Genomic DNA, 18,696 nt, shown 5'->3' with positions numbered 1-18,696 from the left:
ATTTCACTCATATGTGGAATCTTAAACAAATGAACAAACAAAATAAAATAAAAACAAATTCACAGGAACAGAGAACAGACTAAGGGTAACCAGAGAAGTAGGCTGGAGTGCACAAAATGAGTGAAATGTATCAACTATATGGTGATGGGTGGTAACTAGACTTGTGGTGGTGATCATTTTATATCCAGATGTTAAATTATAAAGCTGTACACTTGAAATTTATATAATAAAAAAGAGAATGGAGACAGAGAATAAAAACTTTTTTTCTAGAATGATGATAATGGGATTTATCTTTAAGGGAATAGCATTTCAGCAGAGAGCTGCTGGAAGTTAATGACAACTTTGTACAAACATTTGGTGTAAAAACATTCCATGGAGAATAAATAACAGGTCTAAGTATGAAGGTGGGTATATGGTCGATAAAGTTTCAGAAACATTAACAAAAATAGGGTTGGCCAAGGTAAAGTGAGAGCCAGAATGCTAGGAGGTGATGGGAGAGACGTGGCCAGGAACCAAGTGGGGTAAGAATTGTATATAGGTCATTGTAGGATATTTATTCTAATGGTGATGAAGGACTATTGGAGACTTTCGAACTGAAGAAAGATGTCTTAAATTATTCTAGGAAATGTAGCTTGTAAGCAAGACATTCATAGGAAATACACAAACACACACAAGAATTCTTATAATCTTAGCCCTGTTCTTCTTGAAAATCAAGCCTAGGATAAAGACTTCTATGCAGTTATTTAAGAAATTATTCCAGGAAGCATAAATGAAGTTCGAGAAAAAAACAGATAAGTAAGGAAAACTAATACAAGGGTATAGTGATTGTCATTATTACAAGTACTGGCCCTCCATCTCACTGAGACCCTCGGTGGAATCTTAGAAATGGGTGTCAGAAATGACTGGTAGGTAAAAGAAGAAATAATTTATCCTGGAGTTCTTACCGTCCCCAGTGGTCAAGAGCAGATCTATAGTCGTTAACTCCTCAGCATTTTTGGATTGTGTATTTTTTAGCGCTGAGTGGGATCCTACAAACCCCCATTCTATGAATCAGAGAAGTCCGTGGGCAGGAAAGGAAGCTGGGACAAAATGCAGTCACATGGCACTCTGTGAAGCTCCTGGACCGTCTCAGAGTTAATCACTTAAGTAATGACTGGAATAAGAGACACCTCGGAGACGTGCACGATTTTACAGGAAATATAGACTCTAGACTATGGATTTCCAAATAAAATGTTTTCTGTCTAGATATTCTTCTAGAAAAAAAAAAAGATTTGCCAACTCTTTGATTTTTTTTCATTAAAATCAAAATTTATCAAAGACTTGCTTTTGTTACCTCTTTTTAAAGAACTCACGATAAAATTTATCCTGAATATGTATCATAAAGATGCTTTTATTCTTTTTTGAAGTAAGAGCAGAGAAAGAGACAGAGAGACAGATGAAGTGAAAGAGAGACTTTCCTAAGTATTTTAAGTGTTAATTTCATACAAACGTTCCTTTCCAGCATTGGAAATAATTTATATTGAGTGCCAAATCTATTTATATTTTGGGGACTTTAATTTCTTTAAAAGGAGTATTCCTAGCAGAAATATTAGGATGCAATATATGATTACAGCTATTATTTAGCAATGATGATTTATTTACATCATACATTGTTAGCTCTAAAGGCATCCCCCAAATACCTGGATACCACAAACTCAAGCATAAGCACAACTATTTTAAAAATATTACATACCTAGTGCTGCAAGTTCCTATTTTGTTTGCTTTTTATATGTGTAAAAGCGTCTACATATATGTTGACTGTCTATCAGTGCTTGACTCTGTTAAAAGCATTGGAGATAGAGAAGTGAACAAAACAGCTACAAATCCCTGTCCTCATGGAACTCACATTCCTCAGGGAAGGCTACTCGAGTGCACCAAGTTATGGATGCCTTTCAAGAGAGGCTGAATAGTACTTGACACCATATATTATGCTGAAGGCTCCATGAGATGTATCCTCTTGGAAATTAAACTTAGCTCCCTTCAAAGTCCTACTTTGGTACAGTTCACCCCTTAATAGCTGGTAGACACAATGGCCCTGGGCCTGTGGATAAACCATTAACTTCTGTGTTTCAGTTTACTGATCTGCAAAAAGTATTACACTGTGCATTTGCTAAGGTTGCATGTTAAAAATTCTTGACTTTATAACTTTGGAATTATATGCTACTTTTCTGAAGGTAAGGGTTCAACCCTCATTCTTTCTAGATATATCTAAAATGAGATGGATTTGGATGACCTGACGAGCTACTAGAAGCCTGTCCCTTCCTCTCTTTCTGCCATCACATTCGGTGACACATTATGGCAGTTGTGCACCTTGAATAGAATGGTTTTGCCACATAGAAGGGGGAAATTTGAGGTTGAGTTTATAAGTTATGCTCCTTTTTCATCTCACTCAAACATATTTCTTACCTTCTGCAGTAGACTGGATGTGTTAAATATGTCATTTTGCTTCATAATCCCAGCCAATGCCTCTCTCAGTATCATGCACAATGAAGGAGAAGGGCCGTGGGGCAGTGGGGTGTATCACCTAATAAAGACTGATTTTGTCTACATACATTTGAAAAAAAATGTGTAATCAATGACAATGCATATGATTCCTTTCCTTTATGACATACATGCAGCAACCAATTCATTTATTCTCTAACATTTTCTGGAATGCAGCCCTGACTCTACTTTACAGTATTTCATTTTAGATGGAAATTTCTAGTGTAAAAATGTTCCTTACTGTGTAATCTGTTGCAACCTTAGCTTCAACTATGATATATTTCTTTTAATGTCTTACAGGAAGATGATAGATTGATACATAGATAATAGATAGAATAAAGACTTGTCAAAATATTAGCAATGATTTCTGTTAAGTGAAAGTCATATAAGAGTTTATTATTGGGACACCTGGGTGGTTCAATTGGTTAAATGTCCAACTGTTGATTTCAGTTCAGGACATGATCTCGGGTCGTGGAATTGAGCCCAGTTTGGGGCTTAGCTTAGAGTCTTCTTATGCCTCTCTCTCTCTCCTTCTGCCCTTCCCCTTGCTCTTTCTCTAAAAATGAATAAGTAAAATCTTTCTAAAATGAATTTATTCATATTCTTGTAATATTTCTGTAGTTTTCAATATTTTTTTCAAAATATGAAGTGTAATTTAAAAGTTTTTCTGAGGGACACCTGGGTAACTCAGTGGTTGGGTGCCTGCCTTCCACCCAGAGCATGATCCTGGAGTCCCGGGATCGAGTCCCACATCAGACTCCCTACAGGGAGCTTGCTTCTCTCTCTGCCTGTGCCTCCTTCTCTCTGTGTCTCTCATTAATAAGTAAATAAAATCTTTAAAAAATATTTTTTTCTGAGAAATATATTGTAATGAGTAATAAAATAGAGGGAAGATTTATAATAAAAGAGACTGAGAAACATATCAGATCATGAGGATGTTTGACCCTTATTTGAAATCTGTTTTAAGAAAAGAATAAAAGATTAGAATTTCAAAAGAAAATAAATCCATTTTGAAAAAACTAGTTTAAACTACTAGATGATTGTAATTATTTGAACACACTGGATATTTGATGATAGTGAGGAATGATTGCAGTTTCTTCATTGTTTTTGTTTCTTTAGGTCTGATAATGGTTTTGTGATGATTTTGTAAAAAGTCCTATTTTAGAGAGATATTCTGAAAGAATTTAGGTGACATTACAGTAAGTTGGGAATTTTAAAATTATCTAGAGTAGAGGAAAAGGTATGAGATAGGGTAGATAAGTTGAAACAAGGTTGACCCTGAGTTGATAATTGTTGAATCCAGCTGATGGTTACGTGCAGGTTATTATACTATTTCTACTTTTTTATGTGCTTAAAAGTTCGAACATAATAAAGTGCTATGAACCAGATGATGTCTTTGGTTCAAATATGGGCTGCACATTTATTCATTATACATCCTTGACCTAATTATTTAACTTTCCTATACTCTGGTATCTTTACCTGTTAATATGAGAAAATGTTCAAAATACACATCTCTATAATTCTAATCAGGATTAAATGAGTGAATACAGGCACGGTCTTAATCAGCGATTGATCAAAAACAAGCACTGAGTAAATGTTCGCTATTGTTTTTAGATTTGTTTTTCTCTTCAAATCTAGGCTAAGGCTAATATTTTGGAAGAATGCAGTTTACCTAAAAATCTCAGTTTGGTTTACTCAAAAATTCTCCTACTATTTTTTGTGGAAAGAATTAGCAAGAAACAATTATTGCTTCTCTGAGGGAATATCAGTCTTAGAAAAAATAAACCTACACAATAATAAGAAATAATGAAATATTTCAAGAGAGGAAGTAGCTTAACTGTAATTATAATTAATGGTGAGAATCAACTAGTTTGCAAAGAAATTGCTGTTCAAGAATATTATTTTGAGAGCTAACTCAGTTCTGAGCCAAAAACTATTGCCATTATAATATAACTCATATTGATTGGAATTTTATCTCTGCTTCACACACTTTAGCCATGAAATCATAGTACTTAATTTTTGTTTCATTTAAATTGGCTAATCCACAAAGTATTTTAAAGATTTTGTAAAAATTCAGTAGCGAGTTTAGTTATATATGACTCATTTTCATCTTTTTAAACTATGTTTTTTTAAAAAACAAATTGGAAGGAATCAAAAAGAATAATAGGAAGTATTTCATAAATATGCTGAGAAGTGATAAATATTGAATTGAAAAATCATATATAAATGATTTGATTTTGTAGCTCACCACCTCTGTGCCATTGATAAAACTAATAAAACAATGGTCATTGTCTTCACAGCGAGAAACTGGGTTATATATTTTTAGACTATGGCAACTATATATATCAGTTACTATAATGTATGTTATAAGGTATATATTCAAATATGGTGAATTTTATGATACATGATAGGTGCATAAATGCATGATACAATAAAGTAAGGAAAGTCTTAGTTATTCATTAAATTACAATTAGTGAACCGCTTTTACATTTTGTAGAAGCAATTTATGAGTCCTTTTTAGCCTGTGTATTTAGAAGGAGGACAATTGCCATGGCCCTAGAGAGCACTGTGTCTTCCCCCCCTCCATATCCTGGAGACTGAGAGAGTGAGCTTCTTAGAGTAGCGCAGAAGAGGCCTGAATACGTAGTTAATTTGAATTTTAAAGAAATTGAGGATGAGGGAATCTGTAAGTTAATATACTCTGTGTAGCAACTGAAATTTAGTCTTCACATCAGCACTTGAGCAAAAGACCTGAGCACTGCTTCAACGTGTAGCATATATTTACGTCTAACAACATTAACATTTAAGGAAGCGTGAAACAGCAAGTAGATTTAGATTTAAGAAAACCTAAAAACCATGAGCGTTTTTGCTATTTTATATTTTGTAAATGAAAGCTAATGATAACTGACTACGTTTTTTCGGGGGTTTGATTATATAGCCATCTTTGTTTACTGTGAGCATGATGAAAGCAATCTGCTTATATACAGTTTAATCCTCAGTTTAGGTAAATAACTTGCAGGAAAGAATCTCATTTTCTAAAGATTAGAGAATTTTTAAAAATTCAACTTCAAATGGTGTGGGTCAAGATGGAAACATTAGTCAAATGAAATCTAGTTGGGATGAAAAAAGTTGCGCTCTAGATATCTAAAGAAACAAGCAAACAAAAATACCAAACATGCATATTTGTGCAGCAATATGGGCTTCTTCATGCAGGACACATTTTAGATGTTGTTCAGAATTTACAAGTTTTATGTTAACTAAGCCATTGCCAGTTAAATCAGCAGTTGGATCAACATAAGTGTATGATTTTTGTTGTTTTCTTTGCCAACGCAGCTCAGGAACTTGTTCAAGCAAGGGCTTCTATTTTTTTGGGTTTGCTACTCCGTGTCTTTGCTATTCTTTCCACCGTTTACCTTGGCTTCTTCTGTTAATCTTTGATTCTCCTCAGCTCATAATTTCTTTTGGTTTCGTTTGCTGGAATTTGCTTTATTTTTCTTTGTTGTGTTCTGTTTCTAACTCTAATTATTACGCTAAAGTTGACAACTGTCAGAACAAAGTCAAATCAGGGAAGAACTAATAGCTGCCTTCCTTGAAATTTTATTTTTTAGGATTATGCTGAGAAGGAAAACACCATAGCAAAAGCTCTGGAAGATCTGAAGGCCAATTTTTACTGTGAACTCTGTGACAAGCAGTACTATAAGCATCAAGAGTTTGACAATCACATTAATTCATATGACCACGCTCACAAGCAGGTAAGAAAGAGGTGTCCATAAAACCCTGATATTTCTGTCCTTTTGTCATAATTTAAATTGTATAAGCTATGTAAATACAGTATTTTTATGCTTTCATTATTCAATGTTTACAGATGCCATTCTGGCATGATAATTTGATGACTTATAGCAAAAGACATTTTTCCTAAAAAAAAAAAAAAAGAAAAAGAAAGAAAAGAAAAAGCACTGAAAGTCTGAAATAAATAACCAATACAAAGAAATACCAGTCAGTTGCCTCTTAATGATGGACAGTAATTTAAAAATTATATCCCACAGGTGGTGCTCCTCTAAATGTCTTCCAATTTATTTTTTTAAGTGTTTTGAACAGCTAATAATACTTATCAAATATAAATTAAGTTATTCACAATTCTTTACAGAAGCCATTTCCCATTTAAATCACCGTAAAAATATGAAAAGAAAACCAATTTAATATGATTAAAATAATCCATAGTTATCGGTTAAATAAGTACTTAATATGTGATGATATAGTTTATTTTAATATTATTTTCCTTTCACTATCAATTGTAAATCCAAGATTGATTTTTTTCCCAACACTCTATGTAAAGATGAGCTTAAAGCAGTAATGTCAGAGGTGAAGTTAATGATAAAGATTCCATTTTCTCATAAGCTTTACATTTATCAGTGTGACCTCACATGTTGTTTAGCTACCTTGATATGGTACAGCAGTTTTAGTTATCACTAATTAACAAATATTTTCATTTTTTTTTAGCGAATATCATCTGCATCGCATTTTGGTATTAATAAAAGGTGTATTTTTTAATCCATGAATTTGCACTTATTTCCTTAACAGTAGAGTTAGTTAGCATAAGAAAGAATAGGGGAAAATGATCATGTTGAGCGCTTATGAATCAATTGCATGTATTTTCTTTTGCTGTCAATCCCTCCATGCCTTCATACCAACAAAACTTTGCTGGAGGAGGCTGTTGTACAGAGAACATTAGCCTTCGTTTACATACATCACTAATTAATGCATATTAGTCTTGATGATCCTTGCCTTTCTTTTTCCAAGTCTGCTTGCACACTAGTTAAGGGAAAATGTTTGATGGAAATAGTGTTCTTTTTCTTGCATAAAAACACAATACGTAAATACATATGCACACACATCCATCTATCAGTGCTTGATTTGAATAGTAAAATCCATCAGGCAATAGTATTGATTTAATTTTGCAGTTAGTGGCCCAGGTTCTATAACAGGATTCTGGACCGCGTCTCCCGAGGTGGTAAATCTGAGAAATTTGTTCCTCTGATTTTTTCCTAAGTACCTAACAGCCCAAGATGTGTTATCGTATATTTGTTTCATTGTGTAAACTAGGTATGTGGAAATACGTGTATATGTGTTTTACGACCGTCTTATCAGCTATTAATATCACTTGCCAAAGAACGCTCTATTCAACCATAGATTGCCCGGGAGATCAAGCTCACAGAGGTCATCACCAGGACTTTTCCAGTTCCATATGCTTAGCACAGTTAGGATACTCTGCACTGTACACAGATAAGCCAAGGAAATTCAGGCTGGGTCTGGGTTGTTATTTTGAAAATCCCGCAGGTCACTTTTGATACTGTTCAGGGGTATCAGACCCTAGAGACAGACACATTATCTGAATGGCCGTGGACTCTGAAAGACAGCAGTCTTACTTGATTAATTTAGCACGAATCAGTGTTACGGTTGCCGAAAATATTTAAAATCTATATCCCCTCCCCATGGGATGGTGACAAATCTTTCAGCGTGTCTTCCAAAAATATACTCTCCCTTTGCCCAGCAACAGCCTCACCCTCATGACTACTACCAGCATTCCCACCACATGATGCCACAACTTGGCAACTTTGAGTGAAGTAAGGAAGGATGAAGTTCGGAGGTGGATAATTCAGATTTTTGTTTCTCTTGAGAAACTAAAAAGTTGAGATGCCAAAAAAAAACACAAAAAAATCTGTCTTCTGTCTGACTGTGGTTGGACCAAACCCTTGAAAATATAATCCTGAGGTGTGGCTAAGTCTGTCAAAAAGTTGAGAAAGCTGGTTTGCAAAAAGAAAGCACAAAACAATGGGCAAAGAGTGACTTGCAAGTGGCCGAGTGATGAGTGAAGGAGAGTGAGGATGGACATGACATGGCAATTCTTATTTTGAGTGGCTTTCACCTAAGACTAGTCCTTCCAACAGCTTATCTGTAGGTCCTATCCTTAGATTCCTGGAGATATTTCACCTTGCTTCTAATAAATGAACTTAAAGGAAAAAGCAAACCAAACCCTAGCTTAATACTTTTTACTTGCAACCAAACCAAACCAAACACCCCTCTTCTTCATAAAAAATATTATTGTATCTGCTGACAATCGTTTTGGTTTCCGATAGAAGAAGCTCCGCAAGAAACACATAGACTCAATGTCCGTATTACCAGTGCTTAACCTTCGGGTGGGAAAACCCACAGCTGACTGGGATATTTCTTGAATGGAATTCGAGAAAGGCAAAGAGGACACACATCAGTTGCTTTTGCTCACCTGTGCGGCCGTACAGACATGATCCCAAAGGGCCGCCAGATTCGGGGAGAAGCGGAGGAGGAGTTATCAGTGGAATGAGTCCCAGCCCTGCCCCTCTCCTGACTTGGGTAAAATACACCCAGGCTCAATTAACTCAAACATTCATTGTCAGGGAAAATAAATGAGAGAATGCGATGACCACGCTTTGTTGAGTATTTGAAGAAATAGTAAAAAGCTCAATATTTAATTAGTTGTATTATTACTACTTACTAAAATTTCTTTTCTCCTAGAATGTTTGGGACCCTGACAGTTTGCCTTTGAGACTGCCTTTATTTAAGCTTCTAGTAAGGATCTATTTTTGCTTCAGAAAGGCTAATAAAGTCTAAAACATATCCAGGTAATCGTGACCGCAGAGCAGTGTGCCTGCCTCATGTATCTTTGCAAATCGGTCATGACAGACCATGTGTTGCATTTGAACTCTAAGCTTCAAAGAACAATCTGCTTCTCTCATCCTGCATGTTCTTTGGGTAACTTCAAAATCTCTCTCAAGCTCCCATCGCTAAGACTTGCTAACAGAGAATTAAAAAGAGGAAGAGGCACCCGGTGTACAGAGGTGATCACAACAGTTCACGATTCAGGGTTCATTTTTAGAATATTTTCTTTTTAACTTTGAAACTTGAAAGTCGTTGGGCTGTGACCCTTTAATGGCAAGGACCGTTTCCTTTCTGTCTTCGTCCTCACAGCATCTCGTGCAGCATCTTGCACAGTTTAGACACCCAGTTGGTGCCTCCTACATGAATATAAAAGGGCTAGAGTCAGAATTGCACTTAAGATCTTGTGATAAAGCCACAGTTTTGAGATCGCTGAGCCCTGGCTGTGTATGGAATTGTTAAATCTTTATACTGTGCACCTGAAACAAATATTTTTTAAAAGTATGCTAATTATACTCTTAAAAAAAAAAAACAAATAAGGGGCCCCTGGGTGGCTCAGTGGTGGAGCGTCTGCCTTTGGCTCAGGTCATGGTCCCGGGGTCCTGGGATCGAGTTGGGAAGAGTTGAGAAAGGGAGTGGTTGCCATGTTGCTGCAGCCCCTCAAATATTTTGATTTTAACTTTTCAGTGCGACTGAAGTGTCTCCCAAAAGGCACCAGGGTGACCGTCCCCGGGAAGGTGAAGATCCAGGGCTTGGGAGGGAGCACCCCGCAGGCCCGGGGGGTGGGCATCTGGGGGCTGTGGGGACTCGGATGGCCCTAACAACGGAGCACACTTAGCCTCAAGTTGGACATTTCCTAATGATTTCAACTTCTGTTCACTAATCCGATGCTTCAGAGAAGAACCACTTCTTGATGTGCGGGTCTGAAATTTCATCTGCAAAATATATGTAAAGGTTAACAAGACAAGATGAGGTACGGGTAAGGCGGTGCCTGGTTCCATCCACTTGGAACGCCTCCCCCGGGCTCTTTCCTCTGGTGTGTGTCCCCCTCTCACTGTGCTGTCCTCAGTTGGCCGAGCCATCTGGAGGGTGAGAACATGACAGGGACACGGTTTCCTCCTGTAGACCCTCCCCACCCCGATGGGCCTGCCCCGGGACAAGGACATGCCCCTGCCTCGCTAATCCTGCAAGCGTATCCTTTGGACGTTTCCTGGTCAAAGCCATGATCGGAATAGACTTCAGCTGAAGTTTTTGTCCTTTATTGAGTTTGAGGCAGACTCTGGGTAAGATCATCATGTCTGGCGTCTCGGCCGATGCCATATTCATAAACCTTGCCTGATGAAGTTCCAGTCCCTTCCCTCTCCATCTCCCACCAGCGGTAAGGTTGATGGCTGTCCGTCGAGTCAGCCCTTGCTGAGGGTGTGTGCAAAAATACTACAGCTTGAGTGTTTCTGCTCTATGCTATCTAAATATGGTTATGAGAAAAAAAGAGTCAAAAAATTAGATGACAGTAGAGAAATGCATCTAATATTAGAGATTTCATTTTATGATTGCAATCATGCATGGTAAACCAATTACAAGCATGTTCCTCTACCCATTTGTGTTTGTTAGCACTAAAAATCTCATTTTTTAAAAAGATTTTATTTATTTATTCATGAGAGGCATGGAGAGAGAAGCAGGGACACAGGCAGAGGGAGAAGCAGGCTCCATGCAGGGAGCCCGATGTGGGACTCAATCCCGGGACCCTGGGGTCACGCCCTGAGCTGAAGGGAAATGCTCAACCGCTGAGCCACCCAAGTGCCCCTAAAAAATCTCATTTTGTGAAACAACAGCAATCACTATAAGGTGACCATTTCAGGCAAAGATGGTGTATCTTTGCTTTATTTTTAATGGAAGCGTAGTTGACACAATATTATGTTAGTTTCAGGTGTACAGTATAGGGACTCGACAGTTATACAGATGGTGCCAAATAAATGATCACTCTAGCAAGCATGGTTACCACCCGTCACCATACAGAGAGATTACCGTAGCCCTGGCCATCGTCCTTACACTCTGCTTGCCCAACCCGCCCCCCCGGTGGCCTACGTATTTTATAACTGAACATTTGTACCTCTTAATTCCTTCGTACCTTCCTTTCCTATCCTCCCTCCCGCCTCCCCTCTGGCAACCGCCAATTTGTTCTCTGCATTTATGAATTTGTGTCTGTTTTGTTCATTTCTTTTCTTTTCTTTTTAGATCCCATGTATAAGTGGAATAATAGGGCATCGGACCTATTTCACTTGGCATAATAATACTCTCTGTGTCCATCCCCGTTGCCACGAATGGCAAGATTTCATTCTTCTTTATGCCTGGTGTATTTTTACACCGAATCTTCTGTATCTGTTCATCTATAGATGGACACGTAGGTTGCTTCCATATCTTGACTATCCTAAATAATGCGGCAATAAACATAATGGTACATATGTTTTGTTGTTGTATTTTTTCAAATCAGTGTTTTCCTTTTTGTTTCGGTAAATACCCAGAAGTGCAATTACTAAACCATGTGGTATTTCTATTTTTAATTGTTTTGTGGAGACTGCATATTGTTTTCCATAGTGGCCGCATCGATTTACATTCTTTCCATGCGCTTGGTGAATATCTTCTGTTTCATGTAGTTCTGATTGAAACACAGCCAAAAAAAATACTGGGAAGGCCAATATCCAAGAGTTTACTGGCTATGTGTTCTTTGAGGAATGTTATGGTTTCAGGTCTCACATTTGAGTCTTTAATCTTTTTGAATTTATTTTTTAAGTGGTCCAGTTTCATTCTTTTGCACATAGGTGTTCAGTTTTCCTAATACCATTTATAGGGGAGTGGTCCTTTCTTTCTTCATTACATATTCTTTCCCCTTAGCAGTATATTAATTGACCATATAAGTGTGGGCTTATTTCTAGGGTCTTTATTCTGTTTCATTGATTTATGTGCTTATTTTTTGTGCCGGTACCATACTGTTTTGATGACAATAGCTGTGTAGTATAGTTTGAAATCTGGGTTGGTGATACCTCTAGTTTTGTTCTTTCTCAAGATTGCTGTGGCTATTTGGGGTCTTTTGTGGTTCCATACAAATTTTAGGATTACTTCTAGTTCTGCAGAAAATATTATTGGTAGCTTTTTTAGGGATCGTGTTGAATCTGTTGCTTTGAGTAGCAGGTACATTGTACAAAAAAAATCCTTTCAGTTCTTGAGCATGGTATATCTTTCCATTTATTGTGTATCTTTATTTTTATAGTAATGATCATCTATTAATGCTGGGAAGTATATTTTTCTGGTAGGATACATGATGACTTGGCTGATGGCAATCAATTAAATTGTATCCCTTTATTGTAGTATTGGATTTCATTATACTGTGTTGATGGTGATACTTTAATAAATATATTTTATGAAAATATATCTGTTTTTTTGCAAATAATTTATAGATTTACTACATATTTATATCATATAGATTGATTCATACCTTTTTAAAACACTTCCTTGTTCTGTGCTGCATGTGTCACCATGGCTTTGCCCCATCTTCTAGGAGTGTAATCAGTAGTAATCAAAATCTATCTCCTAGTGTGTAAAAAATTGTCAAAAGACAATTTAAAAATAGTTGATGCTATGTAAAGATAATTCTGCATAGAATGTACCATGGAATATATGCAGATAACCATATTTAACATTCCATTATGATAAGTAATATATTAAATTAATGATGAAATTACCCTGAGAAGTAAAGCAGAATTTTGCACAAAACTACCTGTAAACTCTCTCCAACCTTTACCCCTCCTACCTTTCATCTCCATCTTTGTCCAGTTGTTGAAATCAGACACATAAGAAATGTACCGTATCTGCATCCCTCGGAGAGCTTGTGCAGAACCCATTTTCAGGAGATGGTCTACTGTGCCCTTGGCTCCACTAAAGCAACTTGTCCTTTCACATCTCACTTGCTCAGGTGATTCTCTGTTTATTTCTGTTTATTGGGTGTGTATTCTGAGAATAAGCACCTATTCCAGGGTGAGGTATGCAAACCTTCAATAATTTAACCAGAACCTGTACCATGTTAGGTGTGAACAGTGCTGTTAGAATCTTGGAGTCCAGAGCTTCTCGCAACTACTAACAACTGTCAATAAAACGAGACCACTGTTTCAAGCACTGGAAACTCAGGGATTTTTGTGATTGTTGTTTGTTTTTATTGGAGGACTAAGGCAAGAAGGAAAAAGTCACAGAAAAAATAGAACATAAGGAGAAAAGAGAGTACCTACCCTCCGTTCCTCCTTGTAAATCCAGTTGCTTTGATATAACTCTTTTTGTTCGGACTAAATATTAAAGCTATTTATATTTCCATGACTTGTTATGTCTTTTCACATTTATTTCACTAAAAACACATATATATAAGTGTGTGTGTGTGTGTGTGTGTGTGTGTGTATATATATATAAAACCATTTTGAAATCTGAAAAAGGAATCTCACTTTTGTTTACCTTAGTAACAAATTGATTTTTCCCCAAAATTTTTTAGATAGCTACCATTTGCATTCAACAATATTCAATTTGATATTGTCAATACTATTTTTCCATTTATACAGTATTTTCATAATAATTGTTTCATAATATTCCATCAATTTTTTTTTTACTTAACCCTTCTTTATTGTCGGGTTTGGATTCCTTCAATATCTTAAATCTGATAATTTAATTGCTCCCGTATTTGCTTTAGATTCTTAATTTTCAACCTTGCGAAATCTAGAAAATGAGAATGAAATGTAGACAAGATGTTAACATTTTTTGATTTATAGAACATCTAGCAATCTAATTGACACCTGACATGCTGATTTCACAGAAATAATTTTCAAAATGGTTACACATGTCAAAATTTCCTTAAGTTAACAATTTTATTTTTATCATAGTAAAAAAAAGTATATTTTCAATATGGCCTGACTCTTTGAAATAAAATTTAATTACTAAAATAGAAGTAACATTTGATATACATTTAATTTTGTATGTTTGTATTATGGGTACTGTGTGTTAAAGATATGTGTTAACATGCATGTGTATTTCTACATCTAAATATAGACATAAAAATAAATAAATAAGTATAGACATAGACATATATCAATATATACTAAAGGTGCACACCTACAAAGACATATGTCTGTGTCTGTATTTTTGTTTTTGTGGAAAAGCCATAATCAATGTTAATTAATGTTACTTCTTAGTTACTTGCTTAACTAAATATGTTAGTCCCAAAGGGCACTCTAATACTTATGAAATACATTCAGTTAAAAAAATCTCTCAAAATAAACGTATTAACCCTAAAATTATTTTCCTCATACAGGTTTTACTCTAGGAAATTTTGACGAGTCGGTGCCCTACTTCCACATCCTTACCCCTGTTCAAATTTCACTTCAGTGTATTTGTAACAATTTGGAAAATGCTGCCTGTTTACATAGTTTTTATTTTTAGGATAAACAGGGATATTAATGGGGAAACAGTTGGCATTACTTTATTGATATTCCTCAATGCAATCAAAGGTAAAGTTCAAATCATCAGCATGATATTTCCAACCAAGGAAGCATGATTCACGTCACAAAATCTGCTGACAAAACCCTCTCTACAATACTAACAACTGCTTTTCTCAGCAGATCAGTGAATTTTTTAATGTAAAAAAATATGTCACTGTGTTGTCTTGCGTCAACAAAGATGCGTGCTAAAAACTTAAGTGACGTGTTTGATAAAAAGACGATGTGCTAGATGTTAACCCCAACTTCATTTTCACCCCCAATATTGCTGTGGGCTACAAGCTCTTTCTGCCCTTGAGTCTGTAAGAAATATTCTTATCAGTGTCAGAATCCAAAATGTAACTCACATAAGGGGAAAGATAAAGAAAAAAAAATGGCATTGTGTTAAAAAGTGTCAAGTCAAAATATTTCAAAGAAAATACAACACAGACTATTTAGCTTATGTTTGGCCACAATGTTTTTCTAGAGTAAAACAAAGGAATATAGCAAACAAAATTAGAAAAGTTTTATTTTGGAGGTGTCATGCATAAATTAGCACATGCACATATATGTGTATATGTGTATGGTGTATGTTAACTTTTTTCCCCTCAAAAGGTAAAATCGGGACTTTCATAAAGTATAAAATGACACGTTCAGACATTTTATTCAGCCCTTTAATTAGGACAGCAATGAGACCCTAGGCTCGTTCAAAGGATCCTTTAAACTACATAGGGCAGGGATCCCTGGGTGGCGCAGCGGTTTGGCGCCTGCCTTTGGCCCAGGGCGCGATCCTGGATACCAGGGATCGAGTCCCACGTCGGGCTCCCAGTGCATGGAGCTTGCTTCTCCCTCTGCCTGTGTCTCTGCCTGTGTCTCTCTCTGGGTCTCTCATGAATAAATAAATAAAATCTTAAAAAAAAAAGAACAACTGCACAGTTTCCACGTATCTCTACATCTCTGTACGCTGCTACGTGTATAGGTATCCATAGACAGCCGCAGCTATCTGCTATCCATCAGTCAGGAAGGCTGATAGTATTTTAATGCATCAAAATTGCTTTATACTCTACAGGACAATAAAATGTCATATTTGGGGTCATATTTGTAAAACACAAGATCAGTAGATCTCTCTATTGGGTAAAATGTATTTGCACTGTAGTGAATAATAACCATTTGCACTGCTTTCCGTTTTCTGCAACTTAATTCATTAAATTCTAAAACTGCCTCATCAAGAGAAACACAAAGATGACCGCCCTTGTAGTTTCAGGTCATCTCTGGAGGGTCCCTTGCCCAAAGACCACTACTTCACTGAAAATACCCCCCTTTTTTGGACTATTTCCAAGTCCTAGAAATTCCTGATCGTAATGTTGAGTGCCCCAGTGAGTGACGTTAACATCCACATTGTAGGCTTGACAAGCACCTGAAGAAAAACTCCACTGCGAGTTCCTACAACGGGCCTCCCTCGTGGCATGTCCACTGCCTGTCACATCAGCAGCATATTGTATCACAAAGCACCGCGTAGTGGAAACTGTGCCGTATGATTCAGGAAACTTCCTGTCGAAGCTGAGCCTGTATGATTTTATGCTGTGACTGACATTAAGGGAATTATCTCTTTCTTTCATGTAAAAATAATAATCTTAAGACGGTCATTAGGGACTAAGAAAGAGGAAAAGATACTTTTTCATCTTTATATAAGATCTTATTTTATTGTAAGTACAGTGCACATATGTAGTACATTTATTGTAATTATATGCATTTCCTGAAATTATAAAGAGAACTAGCAGCAAAAAAAAGGAACTGTGCAGTGATTTCATCAGAAATCGTTCAGATTATGAATGTATTCAAGAAAGATGACATGAACAGCATATTTAATATGCTCTTTCTTTTCTAAGGTGTACCACATAATTAATATATGTGTATATTATGAAATGATGACCATGAAAGGTTTAGCTAATATCCATCACCTCCTGTAGGTAACTGGTTTTTTTCCCTTGTGATGAGAACTTTTAAGATCCACTCTCTTAACAACCTTCAAATAGTTACCATGCTGAACATTACCCAGAGCTTATTTATATTGTAACTGGAAATGACTACCTTTGACCCCTTTCACCCATTTTCTCCACCCCTCCCCACTGCCTACAGCAACTACCAATGTGTTCTCTGTTTCTATAGGTTCATTTTTTTTTAAGATCCCATATATAAGTGCGACCACACAGTATTTGTCTTTCTCTGATTTAATTCACTTAGCATAATGCCCTGAAGGTCCATCTATATTGTTGCAAATGCAAGAATTTCTTTCATCTTTATGGCTGAATAATTTTCCCATTATCTACACCACACTTTGTTTACCCATTCGCCTGTCAGTAGACACTTAGGTTGTTTCAATTTCTTGGCTGTTGTAAATAGTATATAATTCCTAATACATAGCTTTAACTGCAAGAAATATATTTATATTTACTGAATATATTTATATTTACTGAATGTAAATATATAAATACAAATGTATTTACTGAATATAAATATAAATATATCAGGTAAATATATTTACTGAAACGACTAAATTTTATTACAATAAAGGAAATAGGAAATGCAAACTTTCTAATTACTGCCATCTTCTGACTCATTTCATCTATCCAAAGCCCACTGAGGAAACCAGAAAAGAAAGATAGCAGAATCACACAGACACAGACACACACATTTAGTCGACAAATATGTATAGATACAAATATACACCTACACATACACATAAGGAGTTAATCTAGGTGAGTAATAGTAAAAAAAAAAAAAAAAAAAAGATTTTGTTTTCACAGAACTTAATTTTGGTGAGTCAAGAAGCAAACCAACCACTCAATGTTTAAATTTAGGTTTTTACAACTTGGAAGAAAGATGAAAAGATGGTAGTAGCTAAATGATAGCTGTTTTTTTTACATAAGGAAATGAGCGAAGACCTCTCTGACAAGGTGGCGGTTAAGTAAGAATTTAAGGTGAGCAAACAAGTGATAAAGGTATCTGCAGAAATACTTCCCCAAATTACATTGTAATTAGATTCTTTCAAGAACAAAAGGAAGCCAATGAGACCAGCGAAAAGCATAGGCTGGGGAAATCTATAGGAGATGAGGTAGGAGAAGAAATTTGGGGCCAGATTAGGTAGATTTTGGGAGGCTGTAATAAAGATTACAGGATTTATTTGAAAGGCCGTAGGATAATTCAAAGCTTTCCATGTGGAAAGTAGTGATTTTCTGTTTTGAAAAAAGAATCACTTTGGTTGTTGTGCGGGGAATATATTGGGAGGAAGGAAGTACAAACGGCAGAAAGGAAACCGGTGGGAAGTTAACGCCACATTCGGGATACAGATGACATTTGCTTGAGTCAGGGATTGGTGGTACCCACCGTGAAAGTGGGGGGGGGGATCTGAATATTTGAATGGCACGGAAATGTCAACAGATACATTGACGAATCAGATTTTAGGTCCTGGAGACAACTGACCAAAATAAATATTGGTGGGGCGAGAATGAGGCCACGTCAGGTTCCACGTCAGGTTTGAGATGCCTACCAGGCACCTACATGGAGCTGAAGATTGTGCAGTTAGATGCAGCTTCACCGTGGAGTTGAGCACGAAGCTGATGTCATCCAGGGAGTCAGAAGGGAGAGAGAAAAGGCACCATAAAAGGAACGGATCCTTAGTATATGTCTAGGCGTCCGGCAAATGTCCAGGACCTGACGGTGGGCTTGAGGATAAAGGAACACGAGATAGTCAGGGAGTAGGGGTGAATGGTTGAGTCCCAAAGACAGGGATCCTCGATTTTGAATTCAGAAATGTGGACAACTTGACAAGAGTGATTTTGAAGAGGCTTGGAGACAAATGCCTGAAAGTAGTAGGTTTAAGTGGGAATGTACAAAGGAAAGGGAGTTCAGACTCTGCTCCTCAGTAGCAAATGCTGCTTAAAACTGAAGGGTGCTAGAGAATATATTAGCA

At 36.5% G+C, this 18,696-nt stretch overlaps 1 protein-coding gene across 1 annotated transcript in view; it reads left to right on the top strand.

The window, feature by feature from the left end:
- ZNF804A (zinc finger protein 804A) overlaps nucleotides 1–18,696 on the top strand; it is a 270,186-nt gene that overhangs the window by 206,613 nt on the left and 44,877 nt on the right. Inside the window, exon 2 of the mRNA XM_055308332.1 lies at nucleotides 6,129–6,272. Within this exon, the coding sequence (XP_055164307.1) occupies nucleotides 6,129–6,272 (144 nt within the window). The remainder of the gene's footprint in view (nucleotides 1–6,128; nucleotides 6,273–18,696) is intronic.

This window comes from Nyctereutes procyonoides, unplaced genomic scaffold (genome assembly GCF_905146905.1).
Source record: "Nyctereutes procyonoides isolate TBG_1078 unplaced genomic scaffold, NYPRO_anot_genome, whole genome shotgun sequence".
NCBI lineage: Eukaryota > Metazoa > Chordata > Mammalia > Carnivora > Canidae > Nyctereutes > Nyctereutes procyonoides.
Note: the sequence above shows the minus strand (reverse complement) of the source record. Positions and strands in the feature narration are given on the sequence as shown.